Source organism: Hippoglossus hippoglossus, chromosome 23 (genome assembly GCF_009819705.1).
Source record: "Hippoglossus hippoglossus isolate fHipHip1 chromosome 23, fHipHip1.pri, whole genome shotgun sequence".
Lineage (NCBI taxonomy): Eukaryota > Metazoa > Chordata > Actinopteri > Pleuronectiformes > Pleuronectidae > Hippoglossus > Hippoglossus hippoglossus.
Window position 1 is genome coordinate 13,951,899 of NC_047173.1, and position 19,840 is coordinate 13,971,738.

The window sequence follows — 19,840 nt, forward strand, 5'->3', positions numbered from 1 at the left end:
GTTTTCAAAGAAAAATAAATGACTAAACAGTTTGGTAGAGAAATTTATTTGGATATTAGAGTATGAAACCAGTTATGGCTGATTAGTACAATAACTGAACAAACATTACAGCTTGCATTTTTGAAACGTATACGAAATACGAGAAAATATATGAAATTAAATCTCACTTCTTGCACAGGATTCCTTTGGTATAACAATCTTGCAATATACTTGAATGTGTGTTTGTTGATTTCAGCAGCTGAAATAGAAAAGTAATACCAGTATAATCATGTCAGTGCTTATGTTGCATTCTGAATGCACTTACATTTAAAATACAATGATTAATACAAAAGTAAAAATGACAAACGTCATTAGTAAATGCAGCTGCGGGTCACTTTAAAGCAACATGCCACTTTTCACGTTGTCATTTCTCACACTAACGTCAGATAACCTGCGGAACACATTCGTATTAATGTCAAACAGATAAAGCAGCATGCGTCTCCACAGTCATGTCAGCGTAAAAGATGCCCAAAAAACAACACATTCATATTAAATCATGTATGAACTTCACAGGCACAGGTTTAAAAATACATTTGGCTGTTGATGGTGTGATGCATTTTTTTTTTACCTCCGCCAAGGAAGTTATGATTTCACCCCTGTCTGTTTGTTTGTGAACAAGATGGCACAAAAAGTACTGGATAGATTTCCACAAAACTTTGAGGAAAGATGTGATATGTGTCAGGAAAGTATCTGATAAACTTTGGTGTGAATCTGGTTTAGGGGGCAAATCGAGGAATGTTTTTTTCACTTACTCTAAAATTTCAATTTTCTTTGATTTCTCAGAGAATAATTAATGGATCTGGAAGAAAATATCAGACATTTTTAGGGCTCTGAAATAGATGAGTGTGTACAAATAAAAAAACTGGATTTAGTGGCTTTAAATGTTGTTTCATGAGGGGCCTGTCGGGCCTTGGTAGTGGTTTGTACTTCACTGAATTCATGTACTGTTCAATTTAGTGTGATAACTCTGAAATGGTATAAATTACCATTCCCCTGTCATATCAACAGGTACGAGGGATGAATGACTTCATCTAACAAAGAGCTTGAATGTTTTCCAACATTTTGAAAGAGCTTTTGCTGACGATAACAAAAACATAACAATGTACAAGACTAGTAAGAGTATGTTACAAAAAGTTATGTTATAAGTGCTTAAAAAAAGTAAAAAGTTTCACACTACAGTAAGGCCTCATTTTCCTCCTTCATCGTGCGTTTTTTGTTTTTTTCACTCCCTTTTCGTAAGTTGAGCCAGTCTCCGCTGGTGGTTGTCAGTTTGCAGATATGAAGTTATGATGCACAGTGTGGCTGCGTGTCGGCGCCCGGGCAGATCTCTCTGGTCCCCGCTGCCACGCTGCTCCTCTTGCCCCGGTGCAGAAGTCTGTAGATGGAATTGAACGCGGACACAGTGTATCGTGCAAACAGGCTGGTCCACCTCACCGCCTCCACCATCCACTGCACGCTGCGGCCCACGAAGGCCACAAACACCGTGGTGTAGTGGGCGAGCAGCAGCAGGCTCCTGCCCAGCTGGCGGACATGGTTGATGATCAGGTTCACTCGTAGGTCGTGTCCTGTCTTCTTCATGTTTCCTTCTTCGATGTCACTGATGCAAAGGAGTCAAATTGTGTGTATATTTAGTTTAAAGGCTCCTTTCCTTCATCTTTCACATTATTCTTTACTGTAATAAGTATGTTAGAGAACTAGAAAAGCTAAAGAGGGACATTGCAAAGCATAGAGGGGAAGAAGTGAGCTTGGAAATAGTATTTATCATTGGAATAATCAGATGAAAGATATAATATGGCCTAGATAACTCTGAATTACGCTTCAACACAGTAGGTTGGCACCAAGAGAAGAAGAAGAAGAAGCTATCAAATATCAAGGGTAATAAGAGAAACAGTAACGAACGGGCAAGATGAAGGAGAAGAAGTAGGACATTGAAACACACAGTGGATGGCCGTAATGCACCTTGATGTTGGAGGAAGAGGAGGAGGAGCAGGAGGAGGAAGGTGGAAGAAGGAGGAAGAGAAAGGAGGAAGCAGGAGGAGGAAGGAGGAAGAAGGAGGAGGAAGAAGGAAGAATGAGGAGGAGAAAGGAGGAAGCAGGAAGAGGAAGTAGGGAGAGGAGGAGAAGAAGAAGAAGAAGACGAAAAAGAAGGAGGAGAGGAGTAAGGAGAGGAGAGTGGAGGAGAAGAAGAAGAAGAAGAAGAAGAAGAAGAAGAAGAAGAAGAAAGGAGAGTGGAGGAGAAGAAGAAGAAGAAGAAGGTGGAAGAGGAGGAGAGGAAGAAGAAGAATGAGGAGGAAGAAGAAGACAGATGCTCCCTAGACGCTTCGGGGATTTGCAGACGGTCCCTTACGTTGGCAGCTCCGTCCAATCAGCGCAGAGGCAGCTTTACTTCCGGGATGCGTTTGGTGATGTGGCTCAGCTCTGAAATCCATCCGAGGAGAAATAGCACAGAAGCCCCGGACACTTTGACCCGAGAGCCGCTGACACAGGTGAGTCCGAGCCGCGTCCTGCGCACATCAGTCCGCTCGAGGCGGCCCCGCACCGCTGCCACGCACCGGAACCCCGCGGAGCAGCTTCTGGAGCGGCGGCGCTAATCTACCAGTTCTCGGCGTTAGCCCGCTAAGCTAACCGGACTGTACCGTGGGAGCCGCAGAGTAAACACCGGCGCTTCCCCCGTCAACGTCCCCGGTTCATCTCCTCCTCCCGGCGTCCGTGTCCGGTAGCGCGTGCAGTTTACGGTAGTTTTGGTCGTTATTGTCGTTAATCTGCGGTGTTCGGCGACACTGTGACGCAGCCGCAGTGCTGCCGAGCTCTGCGGGTTCGGAAACACTCGGAGAAGTTCGCTCCGGTCCGGAGGAGAAACAGGGTTAGGGGGTGTCTGACAATGCGTTGCTGTGGATGGGATGAAAAACAAATACTAAGTTATAGAAAAGAGTTTTATTCGTATAAACACGGAGGAGCAAATGTATTTGGTTGTAATAAAACAAATCTGTCTGTCTATCTGTCTATCTACCTGTCTGTCTATCTACCTGTTTACCTGTCCATCTGTCCGTCTGTCTGTCTGTCTGTCTATCTATCTATCTATCTATATAATATGCTATTTAGATAAACATTGAGCTGGAAAAGAACTTGATATGAGAACAGTTTCTCTGTGAACTATATTAAACAAGATACAGCCAGATTCTCCTCTAAAAGGTGAAACATGATTAGTCCAAGTCTCTCATGATTAGGATCTGAGGTGAATAAAGTTTTGTATAATAAAGCATTCTACTTAAAGACATATTATTATATTTAGTAGTATGTTTATTATGTCGTGCTCCAACCAGCAATTATGTTTTTTCACAGATTCCTAAACATAAAATAACAAAAGCTATTTATTTAATAGAATTAGAGAAATTGAACCAGGTGATTATTTTTGCTATTTTTTGCGAGACAAATTACTTAAACAGATTCATCATTAATCCCTCCGTCATTGACTAACTGATTAATTGACTAATCGCCTCAGCAGTGGTAATTGGTAATGCCATTAAAAATATATATTTAACTGGTGAGACCTCACCACAAGTTGTTTTTAGTCGCAGTTCTACAGCTTTCAATCGTCACAGGATGTCGCTCAGCAGATGTAGTTCAGACTTTGTTCTTGACATTTCTTTTGAGCACTTTAAGGACTTCTTGTCCATGTTGCCTTAAATATAAAGATTGAACGTTCATTCTTGACTCTAGTCTCAAATCAAATTTCTACAATTTCAACTGTCACCTGGTAAAACTCCATCTCCAAACGAAAAGACGGAAGCAACTGAACGGACTTTGGGATTGTTTTGTAAATAATGAACTCTCTCTCAGTCTCAAATCTATAAAACTATTCTAAGCGTCCCGTCACTGCCTGCATGTGCAAACAAAGGTGAATAAATATACCCAGGATTGTGCGTGTATCAACATCCGTTTCACAGGGCGTGCCGTCGGGCGTCAGACGGCATGTTGAGCGGAGACACGGGGAAAGGTTACGTGTACATATCATGTGTTAGATACTTTGCATTATGAAAAGAAGACAGGTTCAACTCCAGGCTGCATTTATGATTCTATAAATAACACAAATTTATGCCTCCACCTAAAATGTTGACGTAGGATAATGGAAAAAGTTTTTTCTATGGTGAACAGGAAAGTGCAGTTGCTGATGCAGCAAAGAAATGGTTTCTGATGTTAGTCGCTAAAGCCTCAAAGCTTGTTTTTTTTCCCCCCAGTGCCATCCTGATGTTCAGCCGCCTGGCCAATGTCCTCCAGGAGCTCTCAGGAGAGGAGGGCCCAGATGGAGACTCACAGGTGAGAGGGCAACACATGCATTCATAACAAATTACAATGAATAGTATTGTAACTGTCCTCTGCTTTTTAAATGAGTATGTGTAGAGAAGATATCTGGTCAAATGTGAAAGAGCCTTTTATTCTCTGTTTGGGAAACAAAGAGCCGAGGGTAGAAAATCTCTGCTTGTCATCTCTTGAATTAAAGATGAGTTCTCGTATTCTGTTTTCAGACATGCACTGAATTCCACGCAGAATTTTCCCAAGTCATTTCCTGTGGACATTTGCCAGAACTTTTCTTTCCAGCCCCCTAGTAAAAAGTCTGGAGAATGAGAATTCACAGTGAGCGAGTGGGCATGTTGATGATGTTTCTTACATGCGGTGGATTATTAAGTTTTGTCCCTCAGCGGAGAGTTAATGCTATTGAAGCAGTAGAGGCTGAAGAAGAAAATATGTTACTTTGCCCTCATCTTTAACACAGGCTTTCTGTCGGGACATTTTTTATCCTTAAGACCAGGGTGAAAATAACCCTGATGGACTTGGTTTACTAACCTCGCCCAGAGATACAGGCTGAGCAGGACTGAGTAAACTGACTTCCACTTCTTTCCGTGTGTAGGGTACGTTGGTGCCTCAGCTCCCCGGCGGTGAGGGCCAGGCTTCGATGGAGTCTGAGGTACCTGAGGAGGCCATTGAGAGGCTGGCTCACCTGGAGCAGCTGGTGGTGCAGCTGAAGGAGCTCATCCGAGACAAAGACACTCATCTTGTCCAGAAGGACACGGAGTTGGCCAACAAAGATGTTCAGCTCAAGGTGAAAAATCCTGTCTGTGTTTGCTATCAACACCTTTCTCCAAAGGTATGTATGTCTGTTAACCACAGCTTTTTCTTTCCCAATATCCCCAGAATGAAAAGGAAGAGGCCGACACTCGATTCACCAAACTCAAACTGCAGGCCAAAGCTAAGATGGCCTCCCTCAACAAACAGATTCATGATTTAAAAGGATCTGGAGGAGGCACAGTGAGTTTGAGACTGAGGATTATTACAAAAAAGATCTTGTACAGAATAAAAAATGCTTCACGTTAAATACACTTAAACTGTAAATATCAAGACATTTGGTTTGTATCTGACTTGAGCATCTGTTTTGTCTGCAGCTGAGCCCAGACAGCTCTTTCACCGGAGCTGCAGTCGAGGAGGAGCTCCAAGAACTGAAGAACAAGCTGAGCAGGGCCGAGGCCAACAGCAGGGAGCTCGGGCAACAACTGCAGGCCACCGAGCAGCTTCTGCACGAGAAGGAATCTGCCCACACTGAACAGGTGACAATTATAACTGTAATAAACTGTGAACAATTATCTGTAAATGTCCATAGAAAAGATCCTTCTGGATGATTTGTTGTTGTTTTTGTTTTCAGTTGCAGAAGATGCAGGCGGTGGTGTGTGAGAAGGATGTGCGATTCCAGGAACAGATTCAGAAGCAGGAAGAAGAGCTGATGAGGGTCACACTGCAGTCTCAGAATGACGGAGAGCTTCAGCAGGTACAAGATCAAGATGCTATTCAATGGGCTGAACTGGGTCAAAATGCCCTTTCTCCCTATTAAAGAAATAAAAAAAAAAATCCTGTATCATCACCACCAAAATTAAATTTCTTTCCTGACCCATACCACATCCTTCAGACATGTTTTTGTGTCATCCTGCTAACTGACAGACAGACAACAAACAAACACACAGATGAAAAGATGACAACTTTGAATCTGTCTCTGTTCATATCCCGGTGACAAACTCAAAAAATGTTTCAGTTTCTGAAGCAGTGGAAGAGAATATAACTGTCACGCTTCACACCTGCTTTCATGTTCTTAACCTCTTTCTTGGTTCTGTTGTTGATTTGTTTTTCTCAGGCTCTGCAGGCAGCCCAGAGGCGCTGTGAAGAGCTCGAGGAGGCTTTAAAATCTCGCTCCCAAGTGCTGGAAGTGCTGCAGGAGGAGGTGAACAGTGCAGATCAGCAAAAACAGGTACAGATCCTGTCGGACCAGATGCCATCTGAGCAGCTTCGAATTCTTTTCTTCATGTTGACATATTTACAGACGCTTTGTTAGCAAAGAAAACTCCTCCTATCTAATGACAAGCAAACTGTTTAAAAGACGACACACCTGAGATGAGGATGGCCCTTCTTTTATATGCATTGTTTGGCTGAGCCACACACCCACTCACATCCTCTCTCTCTGCCTCACCCTCTCTCTCTGCTCAGATCTTGACTTCTCAGTTTCGGCAGATGGAGCAAGAGCTGGCAGAGGCCGTGAAGCTGAGGGAGGAGGAGAGGCAGCAGTGGGCCGAACAGGCCAGCAGGGCCGATGTAGAACTCGCAGCCCTTCGATCCAGCCTGGAGGCTCTGGAAATAGAGAGAATGGACGTGACAAGGCAGCAGAGCGAGCTGCTCTCCCTGCGAGAGGCTGAATGTGTTCGTCAGGAGGCTCTGGAGAAGGAGAATATGGAAGTTGCCAGACTGGAGAGAGAACTGGCTCTGATGAAAGAGGCTGAGCTCGCAGCCGTCCAAGCAAGCCATGATGCTTCAGAGAGAGACCGGGCAGAAATAACTCGCCTTGAAAGTGAACTTGCATCAATGAGAGAGACGGCTGTTCATGTCAGCGAGGAAACCGAAGAGAGGGAGAAGTCAGAAATAGAAAAATTAGAAAGAGAGCTGGCTTCTCTTAAAGAGGAGCAGGAAGATGCTCAGAAGAAGGGTGAGATCTTGGTTGAAGTTTGGAGACATTTACGAGCTCTGGCTCCAGATGACGTTCAAACCTCAGAGGAAAACGCCGTCCCTGCCGACCTTCCTCTTCTCCTGGACACTGTGCAGTCGATTAACAACCAACTGACGAGGTTGAAAGACAAAGAGAGTGAGAGTGAGGAACAGCGTGCAGAGCTCACCCACACCATGGAAACCCTTCAGGGTAAGAGCACATGCATCTAGTTGTGTGTGGGATTGAATGTTTTAATGAAAGATATGAAGCTTTTCATCGAGGTGATGATGTTTTAAAATGATCATCTGATTTTCAGAACAACTCGACAGAAAAACCACAGAACAGGAGGAGGCCACGGCCATGATGCAGCAGCTGGAGCAGCAAATTATTACAGTAGGTGTTACAGCTCCATTTAAACCTGGTGTAAACATGTAATCTGTGACTGCATACCCTGTCTGTTTGTCCTGCTTTCTGTTGTTTGCTTTATGAGCTTTCAAATGTTCTCCACTGTGTCTGGAATGTGATCAGATCTCAATAAGCAAACTTAGAAGGGCACTCAGAGAGCACTCAAGAGTTTCTCCAAAACTTTGAACTGGGTTTCTGTTTTGTTTGGTCCATGTTTGTATGATTTAAAAATGTGTTGCTGAGATAGATTTAAAGGGGACATAGCATGCCCATTTTACCACAAGTTGATATGGTTCCTTGGGGTCTTAATGAAATGTCTGTAACATACTTTGGTCAAAATACCACAAGGATCATATAAAACAGCACCCTTTTTACCCTGTATAAAACAGCCCTCCACAGAGTGACCTGTTTTGAGTGCCTGTTCCTTTAAATGCTAATGAGCCAGCTCCCCCCTCCCCCCTCTCCCCCCATGATTTTAAACGATATAAATTACATATTTTATATGATATAAATTATCAAATATGCATCCCATACTTTGTATTCCCCTTGTTGTCCTGGAGTTTTAATTTTCCCAATCACATAATTAAATGTCCCCCTCTGCCCATCCACTACAAGCACACAAGCAGACAGACAGAGAGAGAAAGAGAGGGGTGGGGGGGGCTATGAAGACCATCATTTACCCCCGAACCCCGACATTCAACGGGTACAACAACAAGCGGAGAAAGCAGAATCGCGGGCTGACCTTATATATACAGTCTATGGGGCTGACCAGCGCGGAGAAATGCTCGTCCCGTGTGAACAGCCAGGCGGCTGCGCGCTGGAGAACGGCGCTGCGCTGCCTTGCAGCGGCGCTTCCGGTGTACCCCGGCGTAACTACTGTACCCCGGCGTAACTACTGTACCCCGGCGTACAGTAGAGCTGAACACTGCGGAAGTCTTCCACACAGCTGGCAGTGTGGAAGACCGCTGCGAGGCAGCGCAGCGCCGTTCTCAAGCGCGCAGCCGCCTGGCTGTTCACACGGGACGAGCATTTCTCCGCTGGTCAGCCCCATAGACTGTATATATAAGGTCAGCCCGCGATTCTGGTTTCTCCGCTTGTTGTTGTACCCGTTGAATGTCGGGGTTCGGGGGTTACAGTAGCGCTGTACACTGCGGAAGTCTTCCACACTGCTGGCTATGTGGCGCTGACACAAATTCCAGCTCACGCACGGGAGAGCGAGCGGTCGCGCCCGAGCAGCTGCTGCAGCCTCCCAGTCCCAACGATCCAGACAAATGCCACATGTGAGTGAATCGCGGGCTGACCAGCGGAGAAATGCTCGTCCCGTGTGAACAGCCCGGCTGCGTGCTTGGGAACGGCGCTGCGCTGCCTCGCAGTCTCGCTGACTCCGGTGTAAACCCGGAAGTAACGAGTGTGGGGGGACGGGGGGGCCAAGACCATGTAGGGAGACTTCCAGTTCCTTGTTACGACACAATACCCAGGAAGCGCAATCGAGTCGCTCAAGCATGACGTTTCTGACTTAGAGGAACTATAACAAAACGCGCGAGTGTTTTTTCCCCAGAGTTTTTGGGTTGGTAGACATGCCAGATACCCACATTAACCTGTAGAAGCACTAACAAAGTGGAATTTGCATGCTATGTCCCCTTTAAGTGTTTCACTATCTCACACTGGATTTTTCATCTGTAAATCATAACTTTCAGTCCATCCTAGTTTGAAAAGATGGTCACAGTTTTGTTTCTTTCTTCCAGTTCTCTGAAAGAGGTGAAGTGACTGAACCGTCGGCACAGGATTCATCTGAAGCTGAAAAGGGTACAAATATCTATCCTACACAAAATATTGAAACAGAATCAAACAATATACAACTGTTATCGCCAAGATTAACTGATTAGAGTTCAGTGATCAAACTTCACAATGACCTCTTATGAGATAACAAATTTATGTGGACTCAAACTGCACTGGTTGGCGAAGGCATATAACCACTGGGTGGTAATTCTAGTTTTCTATTTACTCTAAAACCCTCATGTTTTTACTCCACAGCACAAATACTGGAACTGGAGCAGCAGCTATTAGAAAAAGACAATGAGCTGGTTGCCCTGCGAGAATCGCTCAGACTGGCTGAAGACCACAGCTCCAGTCAGGTTACATCAAGTGAGATATACCATCAGACTCCAGAGCAGGATCAGGACGCCAGTTCAGCCGCCTGTGGCAGCTCTGCAGCTCCTCCTGACCTAATGGAGGATACACAAGATGAAGAAACCACCTTAGTTGCTGAGGACACCTCCATCCTCTCCATGTCTGCTGATACTGAGAGCAGCCCAGAGCTTATCGGACACCAGTCTGAGTCCCCAGAAGAATCCAAAGGGACTTCCTCTGACGAGATGGTCGCCAGTAGTGATTCAGAGGTGGCCCACAGCAGCTGGACCCTCCTGGAAGCTATGAATCAAGATGGAGGCCAGGAGTGGCCCTCCCTCATGCAGGACTTCGGCCAAATGCAGCTGCAGTCATGGGAGGCGACGAGCATGGAGCAGGAAACCTCCACGGTTCAAGTCGAATCCTCTTCTCTCATCATCCGAGAGACGGTGCAGGTTAATGTAACTCAGCAGAGTTCTTCCTCCTCAGATGCTAACGTGCCCTCTGGCCAGGTGTTTGCTCAGGCCTTAGCCGAGGAGCTCCAGAGGAGGTACAGTGAACTTCAGGCTGAGCTGCAGCGGCTCAGAGAGGCAGCTGCAGAGTCACAGGAGAAAATCAAGAATCTGGAAGAAGAAGCACAGTCTCTTATTGCCGCAAAGGAAGAGGCAGAGTCTCAGGTCAATAACTTTGCAGAGGAGCTTAAGACAACCAGACTGGAGCTGGATGAAATTTCCCTGCAAAGTAGCTCAATGGTGGATAAGCACAGTGTTGAAATGCAGCTTCTAGAGGAACAGATGGACATTTTGAATGTTGAAAGTAAAGCCAAGGAGGAGAAGATCCAGAGCCTGCAGAGCGAGTTGCAAACAACCCACAGTGCTCTGTCGGAGCAGGACAGTCAGGTGAGGATGCTGAGCGCTCAGCTGGAATACACCGAACTGCTCTCCTCTGAGCTAGAAAAGAGGCAGCACGATATGGAGAACAGCGTGTTGGAATGTTCCCAGACATCAGACCTCAACAACGAGTCTTTGTCAATGAAGGACTCGGAGATCAGTGACCTGCAGCTTCGTCTCAGTCAGAAAGAGCAGGAGATGACGGAGCTCAATGACAGTATGTCCACTAAACTGCTTCAAGTAGAAGAAGAGAAGTTCCAGATCGACAGTGAAGTCAGTAAAATGAAAGAGCAGATCGTGGAACTTGAGAAAGTGAGAGATGAGAAACAGCAAGTGAGTCGTGAAGACTCGACCACTCATGTTGATGATGAGCTTGGTAGTTTGCGAAGGCAGAAAGGAGAGATGGAAACCCAACTAACAAACACAAAGAAGAAGCTGCAGGCTGCACTTGTGCAACGTAAAGAGCTCATGAGGAAGGTCGCTGACTTTGAGAAGGCAGCAAAAACAAGGAAAGAGCTAGAGGAGTTAGCGAAGGGAGAGAATCCTGCAAATGATCCAGAAGTAGAAAAAACAAGAGAACATGATATTAAAGAAATGGAGACTAAACTCCAGGAGCTCGAGGAAGCTTTAAGATCTAAAGAGGAGACAGTTGAAAGTCTCAAGCAGAAAATTAGCCAACAAGATCAAGTCGTTGCTGAGACGCTCACCCTGAACAGAACACTAAGCAAAGAAGCTGAAAACACTCAGCAGGCATCAGACATTTCTTCTGAAACGACTAAGTTACAATCCCAAGTGGCCTTTATGAAAGCAGAGTGTGAAACGCTTCAAAAGAAGGTTCACGAGGCTCAGGAATCTCGCAAAGAAACCATCCGCAAAGCGAAAGAGAAAGACCGACACCACCGCGAACAACTGAAGCAGCAGAAAGAAGAATACAACGAGCTGATGGAACGTTTTGAGGCACAGAGCGGAGACAGAGAAACCCTTATGACTGAACTGAGAGATTTGGAAGAAAGAGTGTGCACGGAGAGAGAGAACCTGCCTCAGCAAGCAACCAAACAACGAGCTGAGAACATGGAGAAGCAAGCAGGCGGCGATTGGGTCCAGGAGGACTGGGTCGACTTTGCCGCAACTGAGCCTGAATCGTTACAACCACAAACCGGTGATGCAGCTCAGCCTCCTGCAGAGCCGTCTGACGTCCACTCCGCACAAATGGATAAATCTCTGAAAGCTCTCAGAGACGAGATCCGGTCTGTGCGCATCGCTAACACAGAGCTAGAGAAGCAGCTGCAGGGAACTCAGGCCAGTCTGTCACTGAAAGAGGCTGAATTGCAGGATTTGGGTGACGAGCTGCAAGCGCTGAGAGAAAAAGAAAAACAGATTGACGCGCTCTCAGAGGAAATTGGTGATCTTCGAGAAAAGTATTGTCAAGCTGAGTCTCATGCAGAAACCCTAAAAGCAGAGATGGAAGCTGCAACCAACGCGGCATCTGCAGATTCCACAGCCTCCATCGCGAATCTTCAGGCTGAATTGAAAGACTTCATGCAGTTCATCGATAACAAGAACCACGAGATAATGGACCTGAGTCAGCAGCTAAGTGAGCAGAACGCTCTCATTCACTCAATGCAAGATACAGTGTCTCAGAAGGATGAACTAATCGATTCTTTACAGACAGAATTAAAGGTTGAGCAGGAAAAAACCCAGAGGTTAGAGGTCGAGGTTCCACTGAAGCAAGAGGAAGAAAAAGACAGCGAGGCAAAGATCCAGCAGATTCAGCGAAAACTTCAGGCTGCTCTGATCTCTCGCAAAGAGACCCTGAAAGACAATAAAACCAAGAAGGAGCAGCTAGCGTCGACTGAGAAGCTCATGGCCGAGCTGCAGCAGAAACTGGAGTCGGCAGAAGATGAGCTGGAGAAGCTGAGAGCAGAAAGGCTAAAGCTGATCGATGAGGTTGATCGTATGTTACTTGAGAACCAAAGTCTTGGATCGTCCTGCGAGAGCCTCAAACTGGCCATGGAAGGCATAGTGAATGAGAAAGACGCTTGTAAGAGAGAAGTGGAGTTGGCGCAAGAAGAGGCCGCCAGGGTGAGCAGAGAATGGGAGGAGAAGGTTCAAGGCATGAAGGACGAGTACGAGACTTTGCTCAAGTCTTATGAAAACGTGAGCGACGAGGCGGAGCGAGTGAGGCGCGTCCTGGAAGCTGCCAGACAGGAGAGACAAGAGTTGGCTGCCAGAGTGAGGACAAATGAGGTGAAAAGGCAAGAGGCTGAGCGGCAGGCGGAGGAGTTGCAGAAAGAGGTGGATTCGGTGAAAGACAAAATGAGGAAATTTGCCAAAACAAAGCAGCACAAAATTCTGGAGTTAGAGGAGGAGAATGAAAAACTTAGAGAGATGCAGGAGAAGCCTGTAAGAAAACGAGTGGACCACTCTCTCAAAGCTGAGGTTGAGAGACTTGAAGAAGAGATGGAGGCTCTGAAAGTTGAGCTGGAAGCCACAGCTGCAGAGAAACACTCTTTAGGGCAGCAGGTGGAAGAACTGAGGGAACGGGTTGGCCAAATAAGAGAGAAAGAGGAGAGTGAAATCCAAGTGGCTCCACTCAGCTCTGCTGCAGTTGTAGAAGAGGTTGTCACTGCACAGAAATCAGACACAATCATGACCAAAGCTGAGCCTGATGAGACTCAGTATGAAGAAAAAGAAAGACTAGAGGAGACTCCAGATGAACAAATAGTTGCAGCGTCTGCACCAGAAACACATTTGCAGCCCACAGAGGAGAAAGAAAAGGAGGAAAAGACAGAAAGTGTTCAAGCTTTGTTAGAGGCTAAAATGAAGGAGATGGAGGCAGCTGTTAACACAGAGAGAAGTCTGTGGCAAGAACGGGAGGCTGAACTCAAAGCTGAACTGGCCTCTCTTGAGCGACAGCTCCAGGAAAGTCAAGAGGAGCTGAGTCTTGCGGCTTCTTTAGAAAAAAACCTGCAAGAAAGTAAAGACAGAGAAAAGAGTCTGATTGACGAGGGTTCCAAGAGAGAAATTCAATTCAAAGAACTCCTCAGAAGCCTCGAAACGGACAAAGATAACCTGGAGGAGCGTCTGATGAACCAGCTGGCCCAGCTCAATGGGAGTATTGCTGGTTACCAGCAAGAGACGGCCGACAACCGGGAGCACCTGACTGAACTTCAGCGGGACGTGGAGAGGTTGGAGAGGGAGCGAGCTGAACTCGAAGCCGAGGCTCAGAGCGAGAGGGACCGGGCGTCCCGACTGGAAGAGGACATGAGGCAGGCCCAGAGAGAGAGAGACGAGGCGGAGGCAGAGTCTGGTAAGCAGAGGGAGCTGGAACAACAGCTGAGGTCTGCGCAGAGGGTCAGAGAAGGCAGCCAGAGCCGAGCCCGTCAGCTGGAGGAACTGCTGAGGGAGAAGCAGCGGGAGGTGCGGCAGCTGCAGAACGACAGCATCCAGTACCAGGAGAGGATCAGTGAACTGGACCGGGAAGCGAAGGCGCTGCAGCACAGCCACGACGAGCTCAAAAACAAACTGGAACAGTCCCAGCTGGAGACTTCCACAACTCGAGAGAGCCTGAAGAGGATCGAGGAAGAGTTGGTTAGCTGTACATCTCAATTGGATGACGTCCAGAAACAGTTGAGCGAGGCCTTAGCTGAGAAAACAACTTTAGAACAGAGCGCCCAGCAGAAAGAGGCCTCGTTAAAGGCTGAGGCAGAGCAAACGCTCGACTCTGTGAGGCTCAGGCTGGGAGCTGAACTGAAGGACATTGAGCTGAGGCTGGAGGAGGCCTACAGAGACCAGGAAAAGCAAGAGGAGGCAACTCAGGAGGCCAGAGGGATGGCAGAGGGAGCGGAGAGACGAGCCCAAGAGATGCAAGCCCGTCTAGACGAGTCTCTGGCCAGGTTAGCCGCCTTCTCACGCTGCATGTCCTCACTGCAAGATGACCGGGACAGAGTTTTGGATGAGGTCCGGCAGTGGGAGACTCGCTTTAATGGTGTGCTGCAGGGTAAGGAGGCTGAAGTCCGGGAGGCTGAAACACAAGCAAAGAACCTGGCAGAGCAGCTTCAGAAAGAGACTGGACTGAAAGAGGAACTTCAGCTTTCTGTGGACAGGTAAAAAGCTTCTCTCTGTATTTGTCCTATTTCCCTGTTTCGTTCGATTCATTATACTCAGCCCTTTAGCCCAAAATTTTGATAAGATTACTCAATTGTTGTTGTTTTTTTTTCAGACTACAGAAAGCAGACAAAGACTGGCAGCTCAGACTGGAAGAGGAGGAAAAGAAAGTCGCAGAGAGTCAAGCTGTCATCGAGGAAGATAAGAGCAGGCTTCAACAAACAACAGCTGAGTTGACGTCTGCACAAAATGAAGTCCGTGCTTTGACAGAAGAGCTGGAGGGTCTTCGTCACCGAGTCCAGGCTCTGGACGAGGCTGTCGGCCGGCTGCAGGGCGAAGTCGACAAGGCCAGGACTGAGCTGAGGGAGAGGGAGGCAGAAGAGAGGCGGCTGTGTCTGAACGTGGAGCAACTGGAGACAGACCTGAGGTCCTCAAAGGCCCTCACAGAGAGCCTGCAGACTGAGTTACATGAGAAGGAAAGAAGAGAAGTGGAAATGCTGGGGGAGAAGGAACAAGCTGTCGCTCAGGTACTAACATTGATTCATTTATTGGAGAGCACATAGCAGCTGTCAGATATTATTAAAAAATGTCTCACCATTTCATGTGTTTTTATTTCCCAGGCTGCTGAGGAGGCTAGAAAGGAGGCGGACACCCGGGCACACGAAGCCGAGAAGGAGCTGGAGCAGAGGAGAGAAGAAGTTCGGGATCTGGAAGAAAAACTGCGAAAGGTTGAGGAAGAGAGCAACAACAGAAAAACCCGGCTGGACTCATTCATGAAGGCCATGGGCTCCTTACAGGACGACAGAGACCGAGTCCTCAACATGTACAAACAGCTGGAGGAGAAACACCTGCAGGTAGTGTACAAAATACAGATATTTATAACTTGTATTGTTTTTCTAGTGGCTGATTATAATATTTGTATTGTTTCCCAGGTCATGTTGGAGAAGGATGTTCTGATCCAAGAAGCAGCGGGGGAGAACAACAGCCTGAAGGAGGAGCTGCGCTCTCTGCTGGTCCAGAGAGACGACCTGTACGCTGAAAAAGGCAAACTGTCGGCTCAGCTTCACGGCTACCGAGAGGAACTTAACCAAGTCCTGAGCATGAAGGACTCCCAACACAAACAGCTTCTGGCTGCTCAGAGAGAGCGGATCACCTCTCTGGAAAGGGAGCGGGAGGAATTTGAAAGTCAGTTAAAGAGCGTGAGCAGCGCCAGAGAGGTGGAGGCAGTGAGGGTGGAGAGGCAGACTCTCAGTCAGTCTGCTGACAGTGGGACAGTGTCTCAGGTGATAGATGCTCCTGGTGCAGAGGTGGAGAAGCTGAGAGAGCAGCTGCAGGCGGCGAGAGTACAAGTGGAGGCCTTAGAGGAGAGCCGATCAAAGGAGAGACAGGAGCAGAACAGCAACAGCAAAGAGCTGGCAGAGCTGCGATGGGAGGGAGGCGTGATGAGGACCGAGTCAGAGAACGCTCAGGAGAGGGTGGCCGAGCTCGCCCGAGACCTGCTGACCATCGAGCAGAAGCTGTTCGAAGAGAAAGAAGCGACGACGCTGCTGAGAGCGGAGAACCAGTCGTTTGCTAAAGCCATGGCCTCCCTCCAGGACAGCAGGGACCAGGCACTGAACAAGGCCCAGGAACTGAACCTGAAGCTGGAGGAGGTGAGCCAGGCAGGTGGCCCCGCGGTTCCCAGCAGCCCCGGAGGCTCCACTGGAGAAGTGTGGGGCCTGAAGAACGCACTGCAAGCCCTTCAAAATGACAGGGAGAGATTGGTGAGTGACATGTGGGACAATAATCCACAAGAAAAACTATAAATACAAACATGTTGAAACTAGTTTATATGAATTGTCACAGACTTTTCTTTCAACATCCTTTTTTTCGTCTTTCCCTCTGTTCGTGTGCAGCTGGAGCAGCTTCAAGCTCAAACGTCTGAGATGAAGAAGCAGAAGTCGGAGCTGGCGCGGCTGGGAGCAGGGGAGCTCATTAAAATCAGCCAGGAGCTGTTTGAGGAGAAGACGAAGAACGAAGACACGCTGGGCGTCCTCACACAGCTGGAGAACATGGTGGAGACGGGCAAACAGGAAATAGAGACTCTCAGGTGAGACACACTTCAGGCAATTTTTGTATTTTTCAACTATAGACTGTAAATTACCATGTGCCCACTAGAGTGAGTTTTTGAGAATCTTGTTTGGTTATTTTAGACTGGAGCGTATTGACTGGATGGCTCAAGCGGAGCAGCTGAAACACCAGACCCTCGCCACGCTGTCGGAGAGGGACCATCAACTGCGACAGCTCACCGCCATGCTGGAGGAAGCTCGCACTCACAGGCCCAAACTCCAGCAGGAACACTATCAGAGAGAGGTAGGGGCAGAAACATGTGCTGGTACTTGTGGTTGTTTCTTGAGTCAATGTGAAATATCCCAACATCATCAACTCTCCACAGGGCTCAGAGAAAGCGGACAGTCCTCCTGGAGCCCCGCAGGAGCGAAGCAGCCAGCTCGACATCCACACCTACATGGCTGAGGTCAAAGAGTTACAGCGGAGGTAGAGTACAAGAGAGTTTTGCTACATCCATACTTCTATGTTATCTTTTAAAAAACGTTTTGAAACAGTAGTGTCGTTGTAGCAGCTCTAAAACTGTGGAGTAGTGTGGATGTAGCCTTACTTTGACCTTCTCTACATCAGGCTGGATGAGGAGACGCAGCAGAGGATGGCGGCCGAGGAGCAGCTCATGGTCACACAGGATGGACTCAAACGGTACGACTATATTTCATCTTGTGATTTTAGTTCTGCTCCTTCTTTACTTTCACTTTTTTGGTTCAGTCTAACTTCCCTCATCAAAGCTGTTTCCAGGCATGACTGTACAACATCTAGTGTGGAGATACTAACGTTACAAAGTGTGTAGAAGACACTAATTATTAAATATATTTTAATTGTATAATGTTGAGACTAAAGATAATATTTCGCAAAAACAAACAGTGATGTCAGACACTTTCTCTTTGGTTTTTCTGCATCTATAATTCACCTGGTCCCATTTCCGCTCTGGTAAATCCGTTTAATCACCAAAAAGCGACGGCTAACATCTGTTTTTATTATTATTATCAGTCACAGCTCGGCTCAGTGGCACTCGACCCTGGAGGGGGATCACTCAGAGACGGCTGTTTTCATCGAGCCGCCGGAAGGAGCTGTCAAACGGGTACGTTTCCACTAATGTCCCCGACCAGCTAATTTGTCCTCTTAATAACTGTAATTATAAAGACTTATGAGCCCCACGTTTCCCGTAACTTTGTGTTTCGTCCCTGGCAGAGTCGGAGAGGTGGACCGGGTTGGATGCGAATGCTGCGAGTGGCCTTCTGCGCTCGCCAGCGCACGCCTCTGCTGATCAGCCTCTATCTGCTCACTGTGCACGTCCTGCTGCTGATGTGTGTGGGCGGTTACCTCTGAAACCAGCTCACAAATCTGACCGACAACACACAGACAGAGAGGAAGGGAAAGAAAAGGGAACTTACCCGAGGCCATTATATGTTTTATATTGTTACATGTAATAAATTAAAGGGTGCGAGGCTCTTCTACACACACACACTGCACTTTACAGGAATTAAACGTTTAGCCAAAGTATATAGATTAATGGTTTTAACCATTTTGAATATTTAATGACTTTGGTGTATGACAGGGTTTCCAAGCAGAGAGGACATAAGGGACAAAGGCTTGATTTTCCTCCTTTACTTTAATCTGCGGTTTCGAGGGAAAAAACAATGATAATCAAGTATTTTGGCAGATGGTTTCCTCATGTGCCTTTAGATGGGGAGAGAAACGAAAAGGGTCAAACTTTATGTGAAAGCAAAAGTTGGATATTTTGGGAAATGTCCTAAATGAGAAAGTTGGGTACCTCAGTATGTCTGTTTGAAAAGGTTCAGTACTTTCAGAGATTAAACCAGTTCTTTCCTCCGTCATATTTTTCAGTCATCTATTAGTTTTTAGAGACATTTACCCTCTAATCTTCTCAGATGGTTTAATTTAAGAATAGTTTGAAAGTAACACAACGAATATCAGAGAATATTCCAAGAACCAAAAACATTTGTCATTATTCATCTCACAACGTCTCTGATTTATGTATTTGAGGGGAACGACCTCGAGGAACCTCTGGACCTAACCAACTGTATAAGAAGTATTTAAAAACTAGATCCACCTTTATCAGATACTAATGAATAAGTATCAAAATATCAATGTCAGTTTGATTTTAATTGTTTTTGCTGGAAATACTTCAGTAGAATATGAAATTTGATGACTTTTACCCATAATGTAGTATTACTGTACTGTGTTACTGGTACTTAAGTAACTGGAATTGCTGCCAGTAGAGTACGTACGTCTGCCAAGGACCAACAGTCCCCTTCAATTCAATCAAGCTGCACCAAAAATGTCAATCCCCTAAATGTGCCTGGTTTTACTGGTCACAAACAAACAAACATCCTTCCTCCGCCCTGTGTTTCCCTGTTTCCAGTTTACATTTAAAAGACAAACGTGAGAGTTTTATGGATCTAACAAGAATAATTTAATTTCCCAAAATGTTGAACTTTTCCAAAGGCTTGAGGTTCAGGACGTGATGTTGTTGTTGTTCAGTTTCTTCTTCTTCATCTCATTCATGCACAAAATAACGGAGCACGGTGCAATTTCTGTTCTGACACATTCCACTTGTGTGTGTGTGTTTCTTTTACTTTCCTCTAGAAGTCACGTTATGTACACACGTATGATCTCTGTCAGGTGGACGTGGGTTTCCCTCCTGTCATAATACGGTTCTTCCCTGTCCTTGCTTCTGTTGCACAGACGTAGATTTTGCAGTTTGCTGTGTAGTTTTTATAGCAGATGAAGTTGCCTTTAAGAGCAATGTAACCACAGTGTGGAATCATTCCAGAGGAGAAAGACTGCTGTTTTATTATCCATCCTGTTATCCACTACTCTGACGTAGCATAATATTTATTGATCATTAGTTGAATATGTAAAACCGTCCTTTATATATCCTCACTGATATCTCCCATCACTTTCTGTTAAATCACTGGGTCTTTGTTAAACGACTACTCTGTACTCACCTTCTTCCTGAATTAACCTTCTTCACATCTGCTGTAAATAACTGTTTAAAAAGGGCTGTATAGAAAAATACAATGTAATTAAAGTGTTGGTGGTTTAGATCAGGGACCGATCGCGTCAAGAATGAATTATTTCCTCATTTATTTGTCGAGAAGAAATTAATTTTTTGAAT

At 46.3% G+C, this 19,840-nt stretch overlaps 1 protein-coding gene and 1 long non-coding RNA gene across 3 annotated transcripts; one reads left to right on the top strand and one right to left on the bottom strand.

The window, feature by feature from the left end:
• Window positions 1–1,237: 1,237 nt before the first annotated feature.
• LOC117757208 lies at window positions 1,238–2,990 on the bottom strand. The gene is made up of 2 exons (XR_004613057.1): window positions 2,387–2,990; window positions 1,238–1,636 (listed from the first exon to the last, which is right to left on the bottom strand). It is a non-coding gene; the product is annotated as an uncharacterized LOC117757208 (long non-coding RNA).
• On the top strand, window positions 2,415–19,776 carry golgb1 (golgin B1). 2 transcript variants are annotated; one of them, XM_034578028.1, is made up of 20 exons: window positions 2,415–2,525; window positions 4,278–4,356; window positions 4,949–5,140; window positions 5,233–5,346; window positions 5,481–5,642; window positions 5,738–5,860; window positions 6,221–6,334; window positions 6,571–7,273; window positions 7,380–7,456; window positions 9,214–9,274; window positions 9,503–14,591; window positions 14,708–15,119; window positions 15,213–15,446; window positions 15,525–16,355; window positions 16,488–16,681; window positions 16,785–16,944; window positions 17,027–17,127; window positions 17,269–17,340; window positions 17,689–17,779; window positions 17,890–18,027. In XM_034578028.1, exons 2-20 carry the CDS (start codon window positions 4,288–4,290, stop codon window positions 18,025–18,027), a joined length of 8,937 nt encoding a protein of 2,978 aa, XP_034433919.1. In that variant the 5' UTR covers window positions 2,415–2,525; window positions 4,278–4,287. The 2 variants fall into 2 exon arrangements, with proteins under 2 accessions (XP_034433919.1, XP_034433918.1); XM_034578027.1 differs by lacking the exon at window positions 2,415–2,525 and having other exon boundaries at window positions 4,288–4,356; window positions 17,890–19,776.
• Window positions 19,777–19,840: the final 64 nt, after the last annotated feature.

Coding starts and splice junctions, on each gene's coding strand:
- golgb1 (XM_034578028.1), top strand. CDS start 4,288: ATGTTCAGCCGCCTGGCCAATGTCCTCCAGGAGCTCTCAGGAGAGGAG. Junction 5,861..6,220: donor ATGACGGAGAGCTTCAGCAG/GTACAAGATCAA, acceptor TGTTTTTCTCAG/GCTCTGCAGGCAGCCCAGAG. Junction 15,120..15,212: donor AGGAACAAGCTGTCGCTCAG/GTACTAACATTG, acceptor TTTATTTCCCAG/GCTGCTGAGGAGGCTAGAAA.